General features: G+C 50.9%; 1 protein-coding gene across 4 annotated transcripts in view; it reads right to left on the bottom strand.

The window, feature by feature from the left end:
- Window positions 1-11,739: 11,739 nt before the first annotated feature.
- Window positions 11,740-18,395, bottom strand: part of DIDO1 (death inducer-obliterator 1) — a 42,776-nt gene continuing 36,120 nt past the window's right edge. For all 4 annotated transcript variants that reach the window (XM_075528327.1, XM_075528331.1, XM_075528330.1 and 1 more), the window contains exon 17: window positions 11,740-16,192. In XM_075528327.1, the coding sequence (XP_075384442.1) occupies window positions 13,185-16,192 (3,008 nt within the window). In that variant the 3' untranslated portion in view covers window positions 11,740-13,184. The remainder of the gene's footprint in view (window positions 16,193-18,395) is intronic.

Genomic DNA, 18,395 nt, shown 5'->3' with positions numbered 1-18,395 from the left:
ATTGTATATTAAGGAAACAACCCAGCCCAGTCCAGATCAAGTCCATAAGTCTGATATTAGTCTATATGTCAATACCAGTCTATAAATTCATCTTTAGACTAACAAAGCCATGCAATGATGCTGAATGCAGGAAGGTCACAGGCCAGTGGGTGGAAAGTCTTGAGGACCAGTGGAGGTGGAAGCATCTCAGCGCTGGCGTGGGTCTCCATGTGGCTCCTCCAGCTCCAGGGCTCTAGCATAGCTCCATGTGTCTTGTCAACAGGAATGTCTTGTAGGGAGTGAATGTGTCTGGCCTCCAGTGAACTATTTCTCTCTATTGTGACTCCAAATGATGTCCTCAAGCTGTGACCTGACTGACAGGTTAAACTCCACCCCTTCATTCTTAATAGTCTCAAGTTAACACCAGATAAAGTAGCTACCACACCCACCACTTTTCTAAACTGCATTACTATGTCCACTTAAGGCGTGTCTCTGTGGAATGTTATACAACCCCAAATGTTGGTGTTTGGGATGGATCACAAGTACAGCATACACTAATTTCTTCTGCTATTTGTCATAATTGTTATTTAGAGAACCAAATATGTGCTGCATGAAAACTTTATGAGCTTTTCCTCTTAGTTAAAAAACAAAACAAAACTAGAAGGTAACTGGACTTATAAACACCTGTTTGCCTGATATCTGTTTTAGCAATATATTTTTACACTCTGATTCAACAAAGTAAATTAAAAGTATATTTTTTTCACTGTTTATAAAAACAATCATGAAGAGAAGTTTGTTCTTTGAAAGGTTTGACAAAACTGGCAAACTTAACAAAAGACCAGGAGAAGATGCAAAGAAAAATGACAACAGATTATTATGTACCCAATGAATTTGAAAACCTAGAAGAAATGGACAATTCCTAGCAATAGCTTACCTATGTCGACACAGACTGATATTGAAAGGAGTCCTGGTGGTGTCATGGTTACACACCGGGTTGCTAACCCCAAGGTCAGCAGTTCTAATTCACCAGCTGCTCCATAGGAGAAAGATGAGGTTTTCTACTCTCATCAAAAGTTAGCCTCAGAAACCACAAGAGCAGCTCTACCGTGTCCTATAGTGCTGCTATACGTTGGAATTGACTTGATGAGTTTGGAGTTTGGGCTTTAATAGACTCATAACAAAAGAAATAGTTCAGGTCATTAAAAAAAATTCCAACAACAAAAAATATTCCAGGACCAGATAGTTTCACTGGGAAATTCTACCAAGCAGTCAGAGGAAAGTTAATATCAATTCTACTCAAACTATTCCAGAATAGAGCAAAGAACAGCAAATTTCTGAACACATTTATGAGACAAGCATAATCCTGATACGAAAACCTGGCAAAGAACTTTCAAGAGTAAATCTAACAGACCAACATCCCTTATGAACATAATTCTCAGCAAAATCCTAGCCAGCAAAACTCAACAAAATAAGAAAATAATATATCATGATCAAATGTGAGTTACACCAGGCATGCAAGGATTGGTGCAAGATCAGAAAATCAATGTAATCCACCATATAAATAAAAGAAAGAACCACATGATCCACATGAGTTGGAGTAGAAGAAATCTTTGTCAAAACCCACCATACAGCCTTGATAAAAACACTCAACCAATAGTAGCAGAGGGAAATTCCTCGACATTTTAAAGACCATTTACACAAAATCAATGTCCAACATTTCACTCATTGGGAAGAAACTGGAAGTGTCCTCTCTGTGAATGAGCACCAGACAAGTATGCCTTGATCATCTCTCTCACTCAATGTGGTGCTGGAAGTCTGATCCAAAGCTTTTGGACAACTTAACGGCAGCCAGCTTGGCAAAGAGATAAAACTCTATTTGCAAATGCCCTGATTCAATATACAAAACCCCCCAAAGTCTTGACAAGAAAATTATTGGAACTAAATCTAACATGTTGGTAATGTAGTAGGTTATACAATCAATATACAAAAATCATTAAGATTCCTGAATACTAACGAAGAGAACTCTGGAAAGGAAATCAAGAAAATATCACTTACAGTTGCCACTCAAAGCGAGGATGCAATACTTAGGAATAAATCTAACCAGAGGGGGGAAAGAGACTAATACATAGAAAACACAAATCACTACCACAAGAAATTAAGAGAGATTTACATAAATAGAAGAATGTTCTAGGTTCATGGATAAAGCAAGCATAGTGAGCCAATACTATGTGTGGCAGTGACGTCATCTCCTGTCAACCTGTGAGGGAGTGGAGTCTAGCCTGTCGATCAAGTTGCAGATTGATGACCTCGTTTGGAGGCTCCACAGAAGTAAACAGCTCACTGGAAGTCAGATACACTCAGACTCTTGGCTTGGTCTTCCTGCTGAGAAGACACGTGGAGCCCTGGTGTGGGAGGAGCCACGTGGAGTCCCACACCAGTGCTGAGATGCTCTCACTGCCACTGGATCCACAAGACCTTCTACCGCTGGCCTGTGATCTTCCTCAATTCGGCATCACTGCATGTGTTGCGGGAATATGAGAAGGAATTTATAGACTGGTATTGGACATAGGGGCTAATATCAGACGTATGGACTTGATCTGGACTGAGCTGGGATGTTTTCTTATTATACCGTTACTCTTTGATATAAAATCCTCTATTACAACATATGAGTGTCTGTGAATTTGTTACACTCTTCAAAGTAATCATGCAAATTTGATCGAGATGCCAGGATCATGCTTCAAAGAAATCAATGAACAAATCACCAACTTTATATGGAAAGAAAACTAGGATAAACCACTAACTGCTAAAAACAAACAAACAAACAAACAAACACGGTATCTATGTGTTTTCTCACTTCCTGACCTCAGTACAGCCATGGTAGTCAAACCAGCCTGGCAGTGTTACAGTGATGGACCCATGGACCACTGGCACAACACAGACTCAGCAATAAATCCATGCACCTACAGACAACTTATTTTTGACAGAGGGCTAAAATACATTAAAGGGGGAAAAATTGTTACTTCAAAAACTGGTGCAGGCAAAACTGGATTTGAATTTGCAGAAGAATGAAACAAGACACATACCTCACTCTGTATGCAAAAAAATGAACTTAAAATGCATTAAAGCCCTAATTATAAACCTTAGAATTAAAGCTCATCCATGAAAAAATGGGGCCAAACTGAAGACCATAATGCATGCCACTGTCAAACATAGTAAAAAAACACATAAAAGAGATGAAGCAGAGGACCCCTAGATAGGGCTCTCCGAAAAATATTACATTTGTGCATCAAAAGACTTCATCAAAAGAGTAAGGGGGAAAAAACCCACTGGGACATATTTTTTTAGCAATGATATATCTGCAAAATCAATAGAATAACTGCAACACCCACCAAGAAATAAGATAAATAATGCTACCGAAGAGTGGGCAGAGGACCAAAATAGACAGTAAACTAAAGAGGACATCCAGGTGGCCAGCGAACACACAAAGAAATGTTTGTGCCCACTCGCCATTTGGGCATGCAAATTAAGACAGCAATGAGATGCCACCTCACACTGACATCGAGCGCAGAGTTCAAAAACAGAGTCACAGACGCTGGAGAGAACGAACAGACAGGGAAACTCTGGTGCAATCCCGATGGAACTGCCAAATGGCCCGACTGCTGCGGGCAGTGGTACGAGGCTGCCTCAGAAAAATTAAGAAGGGGGTGGGGGGACGGATGATAGAAATGCCATGACCTGGCAATGTCTCTCCTTGGAATAGGAGCAAAACAAGAGCAGACATGTGCACGCCCACCTCTCTCACAGACCCTCACAATAGCAGGACCACGAGAAGAGAGTAATGTCCACTGGGGAGGAGCCGACAACAAATTCTAGCAGGTGCATCCAGTGGAAGAGAATAATGACAAAAGCGTCCGGCATCCCGTGATGTGGACGGGTTTAGACGACGGTGTGCGGAGTGACCAACAGCATTAATAAAGCTGTTACACCATTAATTTTTATTTCAAAGACTTTGGTGTTTACCAGGAGGCAGGAGAGAGGGATGGAGTGGGGAGGAAAAGTGAGGGAAGTGGAGATTAAAAAAAAAAAAAAGAAGAAATAAATTGGCTTTATAGTCCTTACCAGCCTGTGGGAGGCAGATGTAACTCGCCTGAGATATATACTTCAGGGATGATCTCAGGTGAAGACTTATCTGATCTCTCACTAGCTGGTGACATTGTTTTTTAAGAAAAAAAAAGGAAAGAGCAAAGAAAAGAATCAATGGAAGGTTGAACTAGTTGGCTCGAGGACAAATATCTCAATACTAACCTGTCCTAGGAACACTTAAAGAATAAAGAAGCAAAGAGTTGGAGGCAGTCTAAAAATTATGTGGGGCATCATCAAGAGGAATAACTTCTGACTGAAATCCCAAAGAGAAAGAAAAAAACAAAGAGCACAGTGAAAATTGTCAAACATTTGTGGGAAGAAACATTCGCTAGCATTACGAAAGATGCGAAGATACGCATTCAAGAAACTGAACAAGCTTCAAACAGGACAGACACCCAAAGAAAAGCACCACCACAAACCATAGTCAATGTTGACAAAATCAAAGACAAGCAAAGAATCCTTAGAACAGTTCAGGAGAAATAAAACTTACCCACAGGGGGGCCAATGACCTCAATTCAGATTTTTCAGCAGAAACCATACAAGCAATAAGGTTATGGAATTGTATATCTATCTATCTATCTGAAAGAATAAAAAAGAAAAAAATTGCCAACCAAGAATCGTATACCCAGCAAAACTATTCCTCAAATACAAGGGTGAAATCAGGACATTTCCAGATAAACAGAAATGAAAGGATTTTGTAAACACCAGATGAACCATACAAGAAATACTAAGGGAGGACAGAGAACTAACAATAGCTAGAAGTCTACAGTAACACACATGACAACACTGTCACGGAATCTTAGCCAGAGCGATGAGGCAAGAGAGAGTAGTTGAAAATATTGAAATTGGGAAAGAAGACATGAAACTCTATTTCCAGATGATTAGTATCCTGTACATAGACAATCTCAGACTTGGAAAGAAAATTGTTGGAACTAATTGAAAGATTCAACAAAGTGCCAGGCTACAAATGTACATACATTGTGGTGGTATTGTAAAATCCACAACCAATGCAGAAAGCAGCAGTGGACTTGCTCAAAAAGTTTAAAGCAAGAATTCCATATGGCCCAGAAATCCCTCCACTTGGAATGTATCCTGGAAAAATAAGAGCCACAACTTGAATTGATAAATGCACAGCATCAAACAAAACGGTGCCCATCAGTGGAAGAATGGACTAACACTTTGGTATACCAACTCTCAACAGGTTCACCCATGGTGGACCAGTTTTACTGGAGCTTCCAAACTAAGACTAGGGAGGAAGGCATGGTTGTCTACTTCTAAAAATCACAACAGAACATCGTCTGACTTGGTTGCCTGGGACATGTCATGGGAAGGGTCCAACGCTAGGAGAGGTCATATCCTTGGTGTGGTACACTCTGAACAAGGGAAGCTGTGGGGAGGTAGACTGGCACAATAACTACGGGAGGGTCTGGATCATCCAGGACTCTGTTCTCTTATTCATCAGGTCACCATGACGCACAGTCCATCCAACGGCACTTACCAATGACAGGACTGGGGGTGAGGGTGGAGGGAGATGCGTGATGCTGAAGGGTAGTGTATATCTTTTGTGGGTAATGAAAATGTTCTAGGATTAATTGTGCGAATGGTTGCATAATTTTGTGATTAAAACGACAGGAAATAAAGATCAAAGTGGACTCTGGAACTTGCTCTTAATCATAGAGTAGCTAAAGCAAATGGAATTGAGTTGCAATGTTGAAGGATCCTATGGGCAAAATATTGAACGATGCAAGAAGCATCAAGATAAGATGGAAAGAATGAACAGAGTTACTGTACCATGAAAGTACTGGTCCACAGTCAATCATTTCGGGAGGCAGCATGTGAGCATGAGTCAATGGTGCCAAATGAGGAAGTGCAAGCTGCACTGAAAGCTTTAGGCACATTGAGACTCCAGGAATTGAAGAACGAAACGTTTCAATAAGCTGATGAAGCAATGGACGCACTCACTTGTCTACGCTAAGAAATTTGGAAGACGGCTACTTGACCAAGTGACAGAAAGACATCCATATTTGTACCCATTACAAACAAAGTTGACCCAGCAGAGCGTGTGAGCTACGGAACAATATCGTTGCTATTGATCGCAAGTAAAATTTTGTTGAAGATCATCCAACAACAGTTGCAGCAGTACATTGTTAAGGAGCTGCCAGAGGCTCAGGTCAGATTCAGAGGGGGACACGGAACAAGGGATATCATTGCTGACGTTAGCTGGATCTCGGCTGAAAGTAGACAATACCAACAAGATGCTTTCTTGACTGTGCCAAGACGTTTGACCATGTGGACCATAACAAACTATGGAGAGCACTGAGGAGAATGGGAGTCCCAGAACACACAGTGCTCTTGTTAAACCTGTACACGGGTCAGGAGGCAGCTGTGGGAACAGAACAAGGGATACCGCCCGGTTTAAAAGAGGAAAGGTGTGTGCTGGGGTTGTAGCCTCTGGCCATACATATTTAATCTCTAGGCTGAGCAAATGACCAGAGAAGCTGGACCAGGTAAAGAAGGTGGTAGCATTAGTGTGGGAGGAAGGTTTATTAAAAACCTTCAACATGCAGATGACAGAAATTTGCACTCTGATAGAAGGACTTGAGGCACTTGCTGAAGAAAATCAAGGATCGCAATATTCAGTGTAAAGAAAGCCAAAATCCTCCTGAGTGGCCCAATAGGCAACATCATGATAAATGGAGGAAAATTGAAATTGTCAAAGATTCTGTCTTGCTTGGATCCACACCCAACGCTCAAGGAATCAGCAGTCACGAGATTGGAAGAAGAGTCACAGGAGGGAAATCTGCTGCATAAGGTCTCTCTAAAATGTTGAAAATTAAGGGTGTTACTTTGAATAACATTATGTGCATCTTCAACTGCACATAAACGCATATGCAAGTTAGACACTGAATAGGGCAGACAGACAGAAGAATCGATGCACTTGAACTGTGGTGTTGGTGAAGAACATACCACGGACTGCCGGGAGAACAGACAGACCTCCTGGAAGAAGTACAGCCAGTATGCATGGAGGGAAGGATGGCGAGACTGTGTTTCATGTGCTTTGGGTAAGTCATCAGGAGAGATCTGCCCCTGGAGAAGGGCGTCATGCTTGGTAAAGTGGAAGGGCGGTGAAAGAGGAAGCTCTCGAGATGGAGCCTGGCATCATGGCCATGGTGATGGGCTTGAAGAGAAGGCGAGCCGTGAGGATGGCGCCAGAGTGGACCATGTACCCTTCTGTTGCACAGCGGGGCACTGAGTCAGGCTGGCTGGCCGGCCCCTCACAACACCAATCAATGAGCTCGGCAAACCAGCCAGCCCCACGAAGCAGGACGGGCTCACGTTGTGGTGGAGCTCAGGAAAGGTGTGCATCGGGGCTGCGTCCTCTCAATAGACTTATCTCATCGGTAGGTTGCGCCAACCAGAGAAGCTGGATCGTGCGAAGATGCAAAACCCCCAAGCTCCTGAGGTGGAACACCTGCCTTGCTTCTCTTCTGTCAGTATTAGTATTTCTCCCCCAATTAAGTTGTTGAGGAAGCCTGGTGCCATAATGGTTATACTCTGGCCTGCGATCCACGTGGAGAAAGACAGCCAGTTTCTGTAAGCCACAGGGGGTCACTCTGAGTCAGCATTGACTTGATGGCATGAGTTGTTTTACCAACTCATCCTTGCCAAGGACCAGCTTCCACCAGTTCCAAGTGTCGGTACAGTAAAAACCCGACTGCCCTCAACTTGACCCTAAACCCAAAGGACTCATGCCAGGGAACAGAAAGTGACAGGATGTGCCAAATGCCTCCTCAGGTACCCAGACACTTTCTGAAGTGAGGAGTGCAGCAGCAGGCTTCCATGCCAAGAGTCTCCCCAGCCCCTTACGAATAATCTATTCAAATCCCCCAAATTCGTGAGCCTGTGTCCTTGCCCCTCCTTCTCAGGTGTTACAGCTCCCTGGGCCCTTGCTTTGGGACAGTGCTTTGAGAGCCGTCTTCCTGTCGACTTGCTCGGTACATGCAATGGACCATGCATGGCTTTAGACTGCCATGCCCTGAAGGTCTATTCCCAACGGGAGAGCAGGCAGTGACTCCACGGTGAGGGAACAGGATGTCAATTCCCCTCACAAATTCCTTGGCCACCACCCTGGAGCTGACACTTCATGCTGGGAGTCAGATTTCTAGCGACCCATGGACCCCCAGGTGGTCCCCAGTGTCCTAGTCCTCTCCTTGGCAACAGCCCCTGACGTGCAAGGAGAGGGGTGTGCCCAGCAGACTCCCTAGCCCCAGCTTCTCTTGCAGGCACAGTGGCCTGCCAGGGGGAGGAAAGGGGATCAGAGGCTGTGTCACACCCTGCCAGTCTCCTGCCTGATTCTTGCTCAGACACAGGGCAGTAACGCCTGAGGGCAATAGTCATCTTCAACCCGGACAAACGCCAAGAGCTAGAGCTAATGACGGCATGAAGTCTGTGGGGCCCAGGTGGTTGACGGTAGCAGTGGCCGCTCACCGCACTTCCCCGTGTGACACCACGTAGACAGAGCTTTTTTGCCATCAAGTCCCCATTGGATTGTCTACTTCTGGAAACTACATGCAGTGTGTGTGTGTGTGACATCCTCCTAGACCTTAGCAGTACAGATATAGAAGGCACGCACACTTTCATTCACTGTGGCTGAGGGTAGCCACGGCAGAGCACACACACACCCAACAGCTTCCGCTTCTCCGTGACATCACGACACGGAGTGCTCAGCCTCCTGGTTTGAGCTGCTGCTTTCTCATTAGCAGGTCAACTCCCCATCACCTTGCCAGTTCCGGCTGACTGTCTATTTGACCGTGTCCATGCACATCACTCAGGTGTGTATCTTAAAAGCACCAGCACCAATGCTCAAGGCAAGCCTTCTTTAGTAGTTAAGCTAATGTTTGGTTTTGTGGTGGAAGGCCAGCCCCCCACAACTAATCGCAGGTTCGATAGGCACAATTGTATGGCTGAGATATATAAAGACTATAATAAAGTCTTAGAGAATGAGAAATGGGAGAGTAAAATAAGTCAGACACATTTTATGGTCGCATGCTCACCTCAGCCCACTGGGTGGTCCACATGGAGATGGGAGATGGGGTGGGCAGGAAAGAGTGCAGGAGGACAAGCGATTTATTGCTAACCAAGGTTTATATATCTCTGGGGGTGTGCATGCCTCCTAATTACAGGTAAAGACACACATCAGAGGGAGGGTTTGTACAGTAGGCAATATGAGGTGGATATGCAATGGACATAGGCCTAACAGGAAGGGGATGAGCTAGGGGTGTACACATGATAGGAAGGGGAGGGACTAGAGGTATACATGTGACAAGATGTGTGAACCCTAGATTCGAGATGTTGGCCTAACCTTGGTCACCCTTGAGTGGGCTTGACCTCTCCTTGAGGGAAACAATCTACTACTATCCTGGTCAGAAGGGAGTAGGCCCTACTTAGGGTGGGACAGATTGTACAGTGTGATTGCTCTAGATGGCTGATAACCCTTAGGGAGAATAACCCCTGACCTATTTCTGTTGACCTCCAGGTATATAGTCATTTGCCACATGTAGCAGGCAGCAAAATTCGGCATATATTTGGGGGAGACAACTTGGGAGAACTCTGTTTCCCACAGGTTTCAAGATCTCAAGAAATAATTTTGGTTTAATAAAGTTTGGAGATTGTCACAGGTCATTTCAGGGCCTCGCCTACCTGCCGTGGCTCCAGAAAGCCAGGTTCCATGAGAATTTGAAATCCTCCACGGTTTTTGCCCCTTGTGGTCAGTACTCGTCTACGGAATCTTTGGTTAAAACTTTAATAGCAGCCGGGCGCCATCCAGTTCTTTTGGTCCCGAGGCGGTGGAGGAAGTGACTTGTGGAGGCTCCAAGCCACCCTTTCCATCCCTTCTCTTCCTCTGTCTGGCTCTCCTTTCTCTGTCCTTCCAGCCCGACTGGCTGACAAGGTCGATTCACAGGGATCCTAGAGAACAGAACAGAACTGCCCCACGGGGTTTCCCAACCTGTCGTCTCTGTGAAGCCCACATCCCGAGGAGGAGCTTTTGGGGTTGAACCGCCGACCGACCTCCGGGCTAGCAGTCGGGTGCTCTGGCTACTCCACCAGGATGTCTTCTAAAAGAAAATGCAGTTTGGAAGCCAAGCATAAATACTAAGGACTACTCCTAGTGTTTGATGCCTTTGTGAATTACCAAGAAATGACAAGTGGAAGGATACAAAAGTGTGCATAGAACTCTGCTTGTGTGAAACAAGATCAATGAAGCACGAGTGAGGAAAACACAATGTATCAAAGTGTGAATGGTACTCACTGCTGGGTGCAGAGCTGCGGTGCTTTTGGCCTGCCTCTCCCGTGTTTGGCCCTGAAGGTTCTAGTGTCAATGGACTACAATCCCTTGCCCTCCCTGCCACTCAGTTGTCTGGACTTGTGGCTAGACTTGAAAATGCTTGCATCTCTCGGCCCCCTTCTGCCCCCACCCCCACCGGCCTTTCCTCTCCTCTCCCCATGGCCAGGGCCCTTTATAACCACAATTCCCGCTGGTGCTGTGGCCCTGGCTGCCTCCACCCCTGGGGCACTGCTTGTTGGCTTGCTATTGGGCTGGTTGTGCTGAGGGGCGCAGTGTGGAAGAGGGAGGCAGGTAGAGTACCCCACTCCCATGGGCTGTTATCCTCCTTGAGCGCCCAGGGTTGCCCAGGGAGATAGCTGTGGCCACGTCCCTGAGCACGGCCTCTGCAGTGCTGGGCACCAGCTGAACCAGGCATCGTAGCTCGTGTCCCTGGGGCTTCTCTGGCGAGAACACAGCTGCTGTGGGTCCTGGGCCTCAAGCTGAACTCACACCATAGTCACTTCTTTGGACAGGCAAGTGCAGCAGTCCCACTGCGCTGGGGTGAGCACGCCACAGGACGGCCGAGGAGCCCCGTTCTGGCCCAAGATTACAAGACGAGGTCAGTGACACGTCCACCTGGCAGGCAAAGAACCGCTCTCCTTTTGTGCCCATTGGCCTGCTGGTCATGTCTGGGCACAGACTCTGCCCCAGATCCTCCCTAGCCCAGTTGTATGTCTGCCCCTGTAGCTTATGCAAGGCCCAGGGCGGTCTCTCAGGACCTGTCCCCCAGGAACCTCTGGGGACTCAGGCATAGTAGGTGCTCCCTTCCTTGCCCCTAGATGGTCAGCCCTGACCAAGCCCTGCCAAGACATGGCCCTTCAGGCTCTGGTGACAACCTGGCTCCTGCTCAGACCTTGCTGGTTCCTACTGTCCTTGGTAGTTCTGGCTAGACTCTTGGTGGGCTACTGGATGACCCCATGGGCTATAGGTGGTCAGCATCTGGCTCACAGTCAACTGCTCTGGACACCTTCTTCTCAGTCCTATTACCTGCTCCTGCTCAGAGGCTAAGAAGCAAGGGAGGGGAGCCCCGGCTACTCCCTGGGCACTGCCCCCTCACCCCACCCTAAGAGTCTGGGTGCTGGATGGACAATGAGCAGAGCCAAGTCACTGGCTGTGGCCCAGATGGGGGTCCTGGTGCTCAGGGCCCCCACAGGCACCGAAGGCCGAGCCCCCAATGTGCTGGCAGCAAGGAAGGCGGAGTGAGGACATGCTGAAAACACAAACTTCCTGTGGATGTTTATTCTATTTCAAGTAACAAAACCTATCAAGTTCCACGTTTTAATGTACAGTGATATAGTTTGCAATATAAAATACAATTTACATACAGAAATTTCTATCAAGTAAACCTAACGAAACACTTGATTTTTACACTTGGATATTTAAATTAGAAAATTTTGAGTTTTACATGTTAAAAAAACCTTCACGGCGTGCTAGATGTTAGGGACCGACTTCAACCTGCCGACACTTGGGAGAGACGCCAACCAGGGTTTCCTCACTGAGAACCGCGCGCTGTGAGGGGCGTCTCTGCAGTCAGACAACAAACCGCTAGTCCTACACTCGCAAAAGTTGCAGTTTATGGAAACGCAAACAGTTATCAAAGTATGTTGGTACAGTCAAATAAACCAGCAATGTTTTCTATCTCATACTTGGGAACTTGAAAATCCCCATGGAAGGGGCAGGGTGGGTTTTCAGAGAAACCTTCTGATTTCCTCTGGAGTGCCTGAACCAGGACCAGACGTGGAGACAAATGTGCCATTTTCAATGACCAACTTTCAAATGGATCAGCTGATGGCTGTGACCAGTTTGAGGCCCAGTGGACCTTTCTGGGCTGTGGGAAGAACTGCCCAGGTGACAAAATTCCACCCACAAAAAGCTCCTGATTAAGCAAAACAAAGACACGCCCCCCCCCACCCCCCCCCACCCCCCGCCTTTCTCTAAGGCATTCTTCACTGGCTTATTTTCTCACCAATCCATCGTCATTTACAACTTAACAAGTTCTACTCAGCTGTTGCTTTTAATCACACTTGGAAGAAACTTATAGGCAATTTATAAAAACAGCAAAATGAAGAAATACGGCTTGTTTTCCCTGGCTGAAATTTGGTAACTCCAATTTCTTTTTACCACAACCATACAAATGCACGCATTAGTTTTGTTTACTCCACTTTCCAAATACAAATAATACTGTTTTCCACTTTCCTGCACAGAGAGGCACCCACAGGCCGCCTGGCGACGGGGGACGGCCCTCGTGGGAAGCCCGCCAGAGACGGCAGGGGAGCTGCTGCTGGCAGCAGAGAACGATGCCGCGAAAATATGGCTTTAAGGTCCACTGAAATTCCCTTACAATGCACAAGTCATCAGAAAAGATAACTTTATAATTTGGAAAGCAATATGCTTTTGTAGACGTTCCCATTTGTCATTTTAAACGGAAATATTAAGAGTTCTTAAGTTCTTTACAAAAGCATCAGAATTGAAAAGGTGGAAAACTCCCTAAGAAATCGTTATACACAGAATCACAGTAACCGTGGGAGTCCAGAACATTGTTCTTCACCTAAGTTCAAAGTCATTTCAAAACGATTTGTTCAACACGCTTTATAAACTTGGCTTTGAAACAGCATCTCTGCTGGGTAGTCTATTGGGTGCCCCGGGAGCAGACAGCCGTGGGCACCTGCCCAGGCCACTAGGACTGGGCAGCAGGGATGGGCCCAGGTACATCCGGGCCCCTGGGGGTGTCGGGCTTCAGCTCCCGGGGGCGCTCCCTGCTGCGGCTCCTCTCTCTGCGGTCCCGGCCCTTGTCCCGGGCTTTGTCCCGGTCACGGTCCCTGCTCCGGGAGCGGTCTCGGTCCCGCCTCCTGTCCCGGTCTCGGTTCCTACCTCGATCCCGGCTCCGCTCCCACTCCCGGCTCCGCTCCGCCTCCCTGTCCTTGTCCCTACTGGTGCTCCTCGAGTCTTTGTCCCTGTGCCTGTCCCAGTCACGGCCCCAGTTCTTGCCACGGTCCCTCTCCCAGGCTTTCCCATGCTCCCGCTCTCGACGCCGCTCCTCAAAGGCCCGGCCCTGCCGGCCATCCTGCGGCTGGGCCTCAGCCTCATCCAGAGTTTTCTCCCTGAGCCTCCCCTCGAAGGCCTGGGCCCTGTATTCATGCCCTTTGCCCTCACGGAAGTCAGCCTGTGGCCAAGGAGACTCAGGTTCAGGGCCAGGCGTGGGCCCACTGGCCACCATGTTGGCTGCAGGCCCCGCATCATCCCAGCGGTCCTTCCTGGGAGGCGGGTGGCTGGGCAGCTCCAGCAGTGGCCTTGGGGCCGGCTTCGTGCCCTGGGGGGGCTGGCCCTGAAAGTGGAAGCGTGGTGGAGCCTGCTCATTCTTCTCTAGGAAGGGTGCAGAGCCCCGAGGGCCCCCAAAGGGGAGGGGGGCCGGCGCCCTCTGGTTCGGGAACCTTGGTGGTGAGTTTACCCTCGGCTCCTCAAACTGCTGGGGGGGAGCCCCCCGAGGTCCTGCCATAAAGTTTGGGGCCTGGCCTCTGGGCCCTTCAAACTGGTTGGGGTGGGGCCCCCTGGGGCCTCCAAAGTGCGCAGGGGGTGGGCCTCGCTGGCCTCCAAACTGGGAGGGTGGGGGCCCTCCGCGTGGCCCTCTAAACTGTGCTGGCAGCGGCCGCCTCTGGCCTGTAAACTGGAACGGGGTTGTGCCTCGTGGCCCCATGAAGGGGGCTGGCTCCTGGCCCTCAAACTGGGGAGGTGGGCCAGACATCTCTGAATATGGGGTATCCTGAAAGTCTCTCTTCTCCCCGTGGGGGTCACCGCGCTCTTCAAACTGTGATGGTGCTCCCCCTCTAGGCCCACCCAGGTATGACGGGGAGGAGCCCCTGGGGTCCCCATAAGGTGGCCCCTGCTGACCTGCAAACAAGGAGGGGATAGGTCCCTTTTGGATCCCAAACCGGGCAGGCAGGGGCCCCCGTGGTCCATCGTTGCTGACCCCCTCTTCTGGAAATGAGGGGACAGGGCCCCTGGGTCCTGGGAAGCCAGGGCCATGGGGCCCTGCCACTGCAAAGGCGCGAGAGGCAGGCTCCCGCTGGCCCTGGGGTGGGGGCAGGGGTCCTCCGCCTTTTTGTATCATTGGAGGGCCCTCGCTGGGCCTGGGCTGGGGCACCCCCTCTCCTTCGAGCTCCGCATCCGGGCCGCCGTTTCTTTCCTGGAACGGGGGGCTCCTTGGACCCTCGTTCTGAGGCAGGCCCAGTGCCTTTTCTTGCGAGGCAAACACTGTGCCTGCCATGGGGTCCCGTCCTCCAGGAGCAGCCCCAAAGCTCTGTGGAGGAAAGGGGGGCTGGAAGGCACTGCTGGGGGGTGTGGGCAGCAGGACTTTGCGTGCTGGCTTGGCCGTGGGCTCGGTGGGTGGCCTGGCCAGGGGCTCCAGGTGCGTACTCTGCTGGGGGTCCTGGCTGCGCCCAGGTGGGGCCTGCTCCCCAGCGTCCTCTCTGGGAGATGGGAGGCCACCCCCGGGGTTGGCCGAAGGCCTCGAGGTCCCGTCGCCTTCCCCGCTCTCGGTGGCCAGCCTCCTGGCCTGCCTTGGGTCTCGGCTGGGCCTGGCCTCTGCACCCTGGCCTGCCTGGCATGTGGCGGAGGTCAGGGCCGGCTGCTCTGGCAGAAATGGAGTGGCGGACTTGGGAGGCGGTGACATCAGTGCGTCTGACACGGAGAAGTGGGCCATGGAGACACAGACAGCGGCTCTCTGCTGCCGCAGCGCCTCCTCCTGCTCTTGCAGCTGCCGCTTCTGCTCTTCGATCTGCTGGTTGAGCTCCTCCAGCAGCTTCTGCTGCTGCACCAGGGAGGGCGGGGCCGTGCCTGCAGCACCCTCAGCCGGCCGCTCGGCACACATCCGGTTTGGTAGGTCGTCCACAGTGACTTTGGCTTCCTCCAGGATGGTCTCATCCTCGGGGTCATAGGCCACGTCCTCCCGCTCGGAGGGCTGGGGCTCGGGGGCCACGTGGGGCTGGCGGAGGGGGACGCCGAAGGCTCGCTCAGGATCATATTCTTCCTCGGGGTCGTAGGGGCGGTCGTCCTCCTCCTCCTCAAGAACCTTCTCTTTGGAGAACTGACCGAACTGTTGCACTATGGGGTCCAGCAGGGGGGTTGCCGGCAGTGTGCCGTCCCCCTTGGGTTGGGAGTCCTGCAGGGCAGCTGGGAGCGGCTCTGAGGACTCTTTGGCGGGGGGGTCAAAGGATTTCTTCTTCCCAAAGAGGGTCTGCAGGATGTGCTCGAGGGGCGAGGCAGACTTCGAGGTTGGTGTGGGGGCTATGGTGGTGGCTGGGATGGCTGGGGGCACAGCTGGGGGGGGCGCGGTGGGTGGGATCCCTGTTTTGAATGAGGACAGTACTTTTAAAATGGATGACGAAGCTGGGGTGCCTGGGGTCTCTGGGGGTGGGGGCGGCGGTGGTGGTGGTGGCGGTGGTGGCGGGGACCCAGGGGGTGTGGTGATAGAGTCTTCGACCTGGAGCTGATACTTGGGGACCTTCTTGTCGGTCAGTGGCACAGGGGCGGTTTTAGGGTATGCTGGGGCAGCGTCCCCGTCTTCCTGGCTCTGAACTCGGCTGCGCTTCTCATCCACCTTGTCCGCCTCGCTGGCGTTGGAGGGGCGCTTGACTTTCTGGCAAATGACGAGTCCCAGGATGATGTTCGGGCGCGGGGACTCCAGACCTAGGAGACAGAACATGGGGACTCTGGGAACCTAGGCAACCATAGCGCTACTCCTCTTGACTGTACTGAGGGCTCCGAGCAGGTGGGTCTCACAGGCCGGCCTGGGACGCACAGGGCCACACACAACCAAGGGCAGGACGCGCCAGGCAGGCCCAGGGTCTGGCACGGTCAACTTCCTTGGCTGTCTACTCCTCCCCCAGATCCTCCAGGCACAAGGGCCTAGCTGCTGCCTCTTCTGAGCAGGGAGGGGTCTGTGCAGCCCATCTGGGCAGCTGTCTCTGGCAGCCTCTTGCAGCCCAGAGCCTCAAGGACAGCAATGGTCCCAGCTGCCCTTTGGTCACCAAGTGGGCATTCCCAGGTTGCTGTGAAATGTTAGTCACCCAAGCAATAGGGCTCAACCCCTAGGCGAACTCACTCGTTCCCAGTGTCAGATGGACATGGGGGAGGGGGGGAATGATGGCTGGTGGAGATGCCACGGGAAGGCCCCCAAAGCCTGCGGGAGGCTGGCGGTGAGTACATGGAGCCTGTGCCCACTGCACAGACAACCGAAAGCCAAGTGTTTTTTAGAGGTCGGCTGAGACAGCCACAGACAGACAAGGTTCAGAGTAAGTACCACCTGAGAGAGAGAAGGCTACACAGCACCCTGCCCCCACACACGGACACCACAGCCAAAGAACAAACATCTGGTCTCCTGTACAGGAAACCCAACGCCACGCTGGTTGCTGGGGCAGGGGGCACCGGGCCTACAGTCCTGCTGGTGGGCGGCTGGGAAAGGACATTTAAAGAGTGACATCACCATGCCACAGACTTGCTCATGTGCAGAGGATGGTGGTGCGTGTTGCACTGGCACCTGCTCCCAACTCCGAGCAGAGCAGGGCATAGGAACAGAACCCCCAGCATCTGGCACTGTGGTGAGCGGTGTCAGTGAGCCCCAGCTGCACACACGAGAGCTACGGGCGCGCCTGCCTCCACTGCGAACGCTTTCCTACTCAGCACTGCCACCCTGCACCACCCTTCCTGACCTCCCACAGGAGTCCTCAGGGCTTCTCCCTCAGGGATGGCCAACACATGGGGCCACCTGGCAGGCAGGTGCATCAGAGTGGAGATTCCAAAGTTGGCCTTGGATCCCAGCATCTGACCATGGCCCTGCTGAGAGCTATGGTGGCCGGATTGGTCTGCAGAGGGGGTAGGTGTGGCAGAGAGCTGAGCAGGGAAGGGCAGGAAGTAAAGTGAGGCAGAAAGCACACCCCACACCTGAGCACTAGGAAAGATGGTCACGTCCACTTATGACGCATACTCCTCTCAAAACCCAGCTCTGCTGCAGTGACCCCCACAGCTTGTCCAAACCCAGGCTTCCGGTCAGCCAGCAGTGCAGCTGGCCTCTTCAGGCAGGTGATTTGGGCCAGGAGCTCCCAAACTGGCAAAACAGGTTTTTAGGCAGAGCCCCCAGTATGGGGCCCAGGGAAGCTTTAGAAGGGCAGGTCCAGTAAGGGTCTACGGTCCAGTGGCGGGCGCACCAGTGGCCAGGCTGGACGCCCTTACCCAAGGGGTCCCTCCCTCGTTCCTGAGTCATTCCCAACCTCATGAGAGCAAAGCTGAGCTCATCAAGGGCAACCAGAGTGCCCTGAGTCAAGACCCAGGCTAGGCAACCACTGTGGGGATAAAGCTGGGGCAAAGCCTGGCTCGATGGGCCTGGTCCCCGAGGCGTGTGCCCAGCATTCCTGCCTCCCAGCCCTCCGGCATGCCGTATTGGATGCCAGCCTGTGCCGCCTGTCACTGTGAGACCAGGTCTCATGTTTCCAACGTCTCTAAGCAGCTGTCAGAGTTGGGGTACCCCAACCTTGAGGTTCCATCTACACCGAGCGGGGTGAGCCTATGCCTGCGATTTGGGGAACACCTCTCGCCCAGGCATCTAAGTGGCACATGAGACACCCTTAGCACTTTGCCAGGGACTGATACGAGGAGCTTCAGAGTGCCCAAAATTGGAATTAGGAGAGAATGCGATTGGTCGTTCTCGACCCACTTTTGAAGCCCTTTCTACTTTGGACAGAAGGCGCCTGAGCTCAAGGGAGCTCACTTCCATGCGGGGTCCTACACAGCAGGCCCGAGGCAGGCTGCCTGATTCTGGGTGATGGGAGCCCCACGTCCAAGCATGGGGCTCCAGCATTCCTACGCTGCAGGTTCACCTAGAGTGCCAGCAGGC

The sequence above is a fragment of the Tenrec ecaudatus genome, chromosome 12, assembly GCF_050624435.1.
Source record: "Tenrec ecaudatus isolate mTenEca1 chromosome 12, mTenEca1.hap1, whole genome shotgun sequence".
NCBI lineage: Eukaryota > Metazoa > Chordata > Mammalia > Afrosoricida > Tenrecidae > Tenrec > Tenrec ecaudatus.
This window is presented reverse-complemented; position numbering and strand designations above follow the sequence as displayed.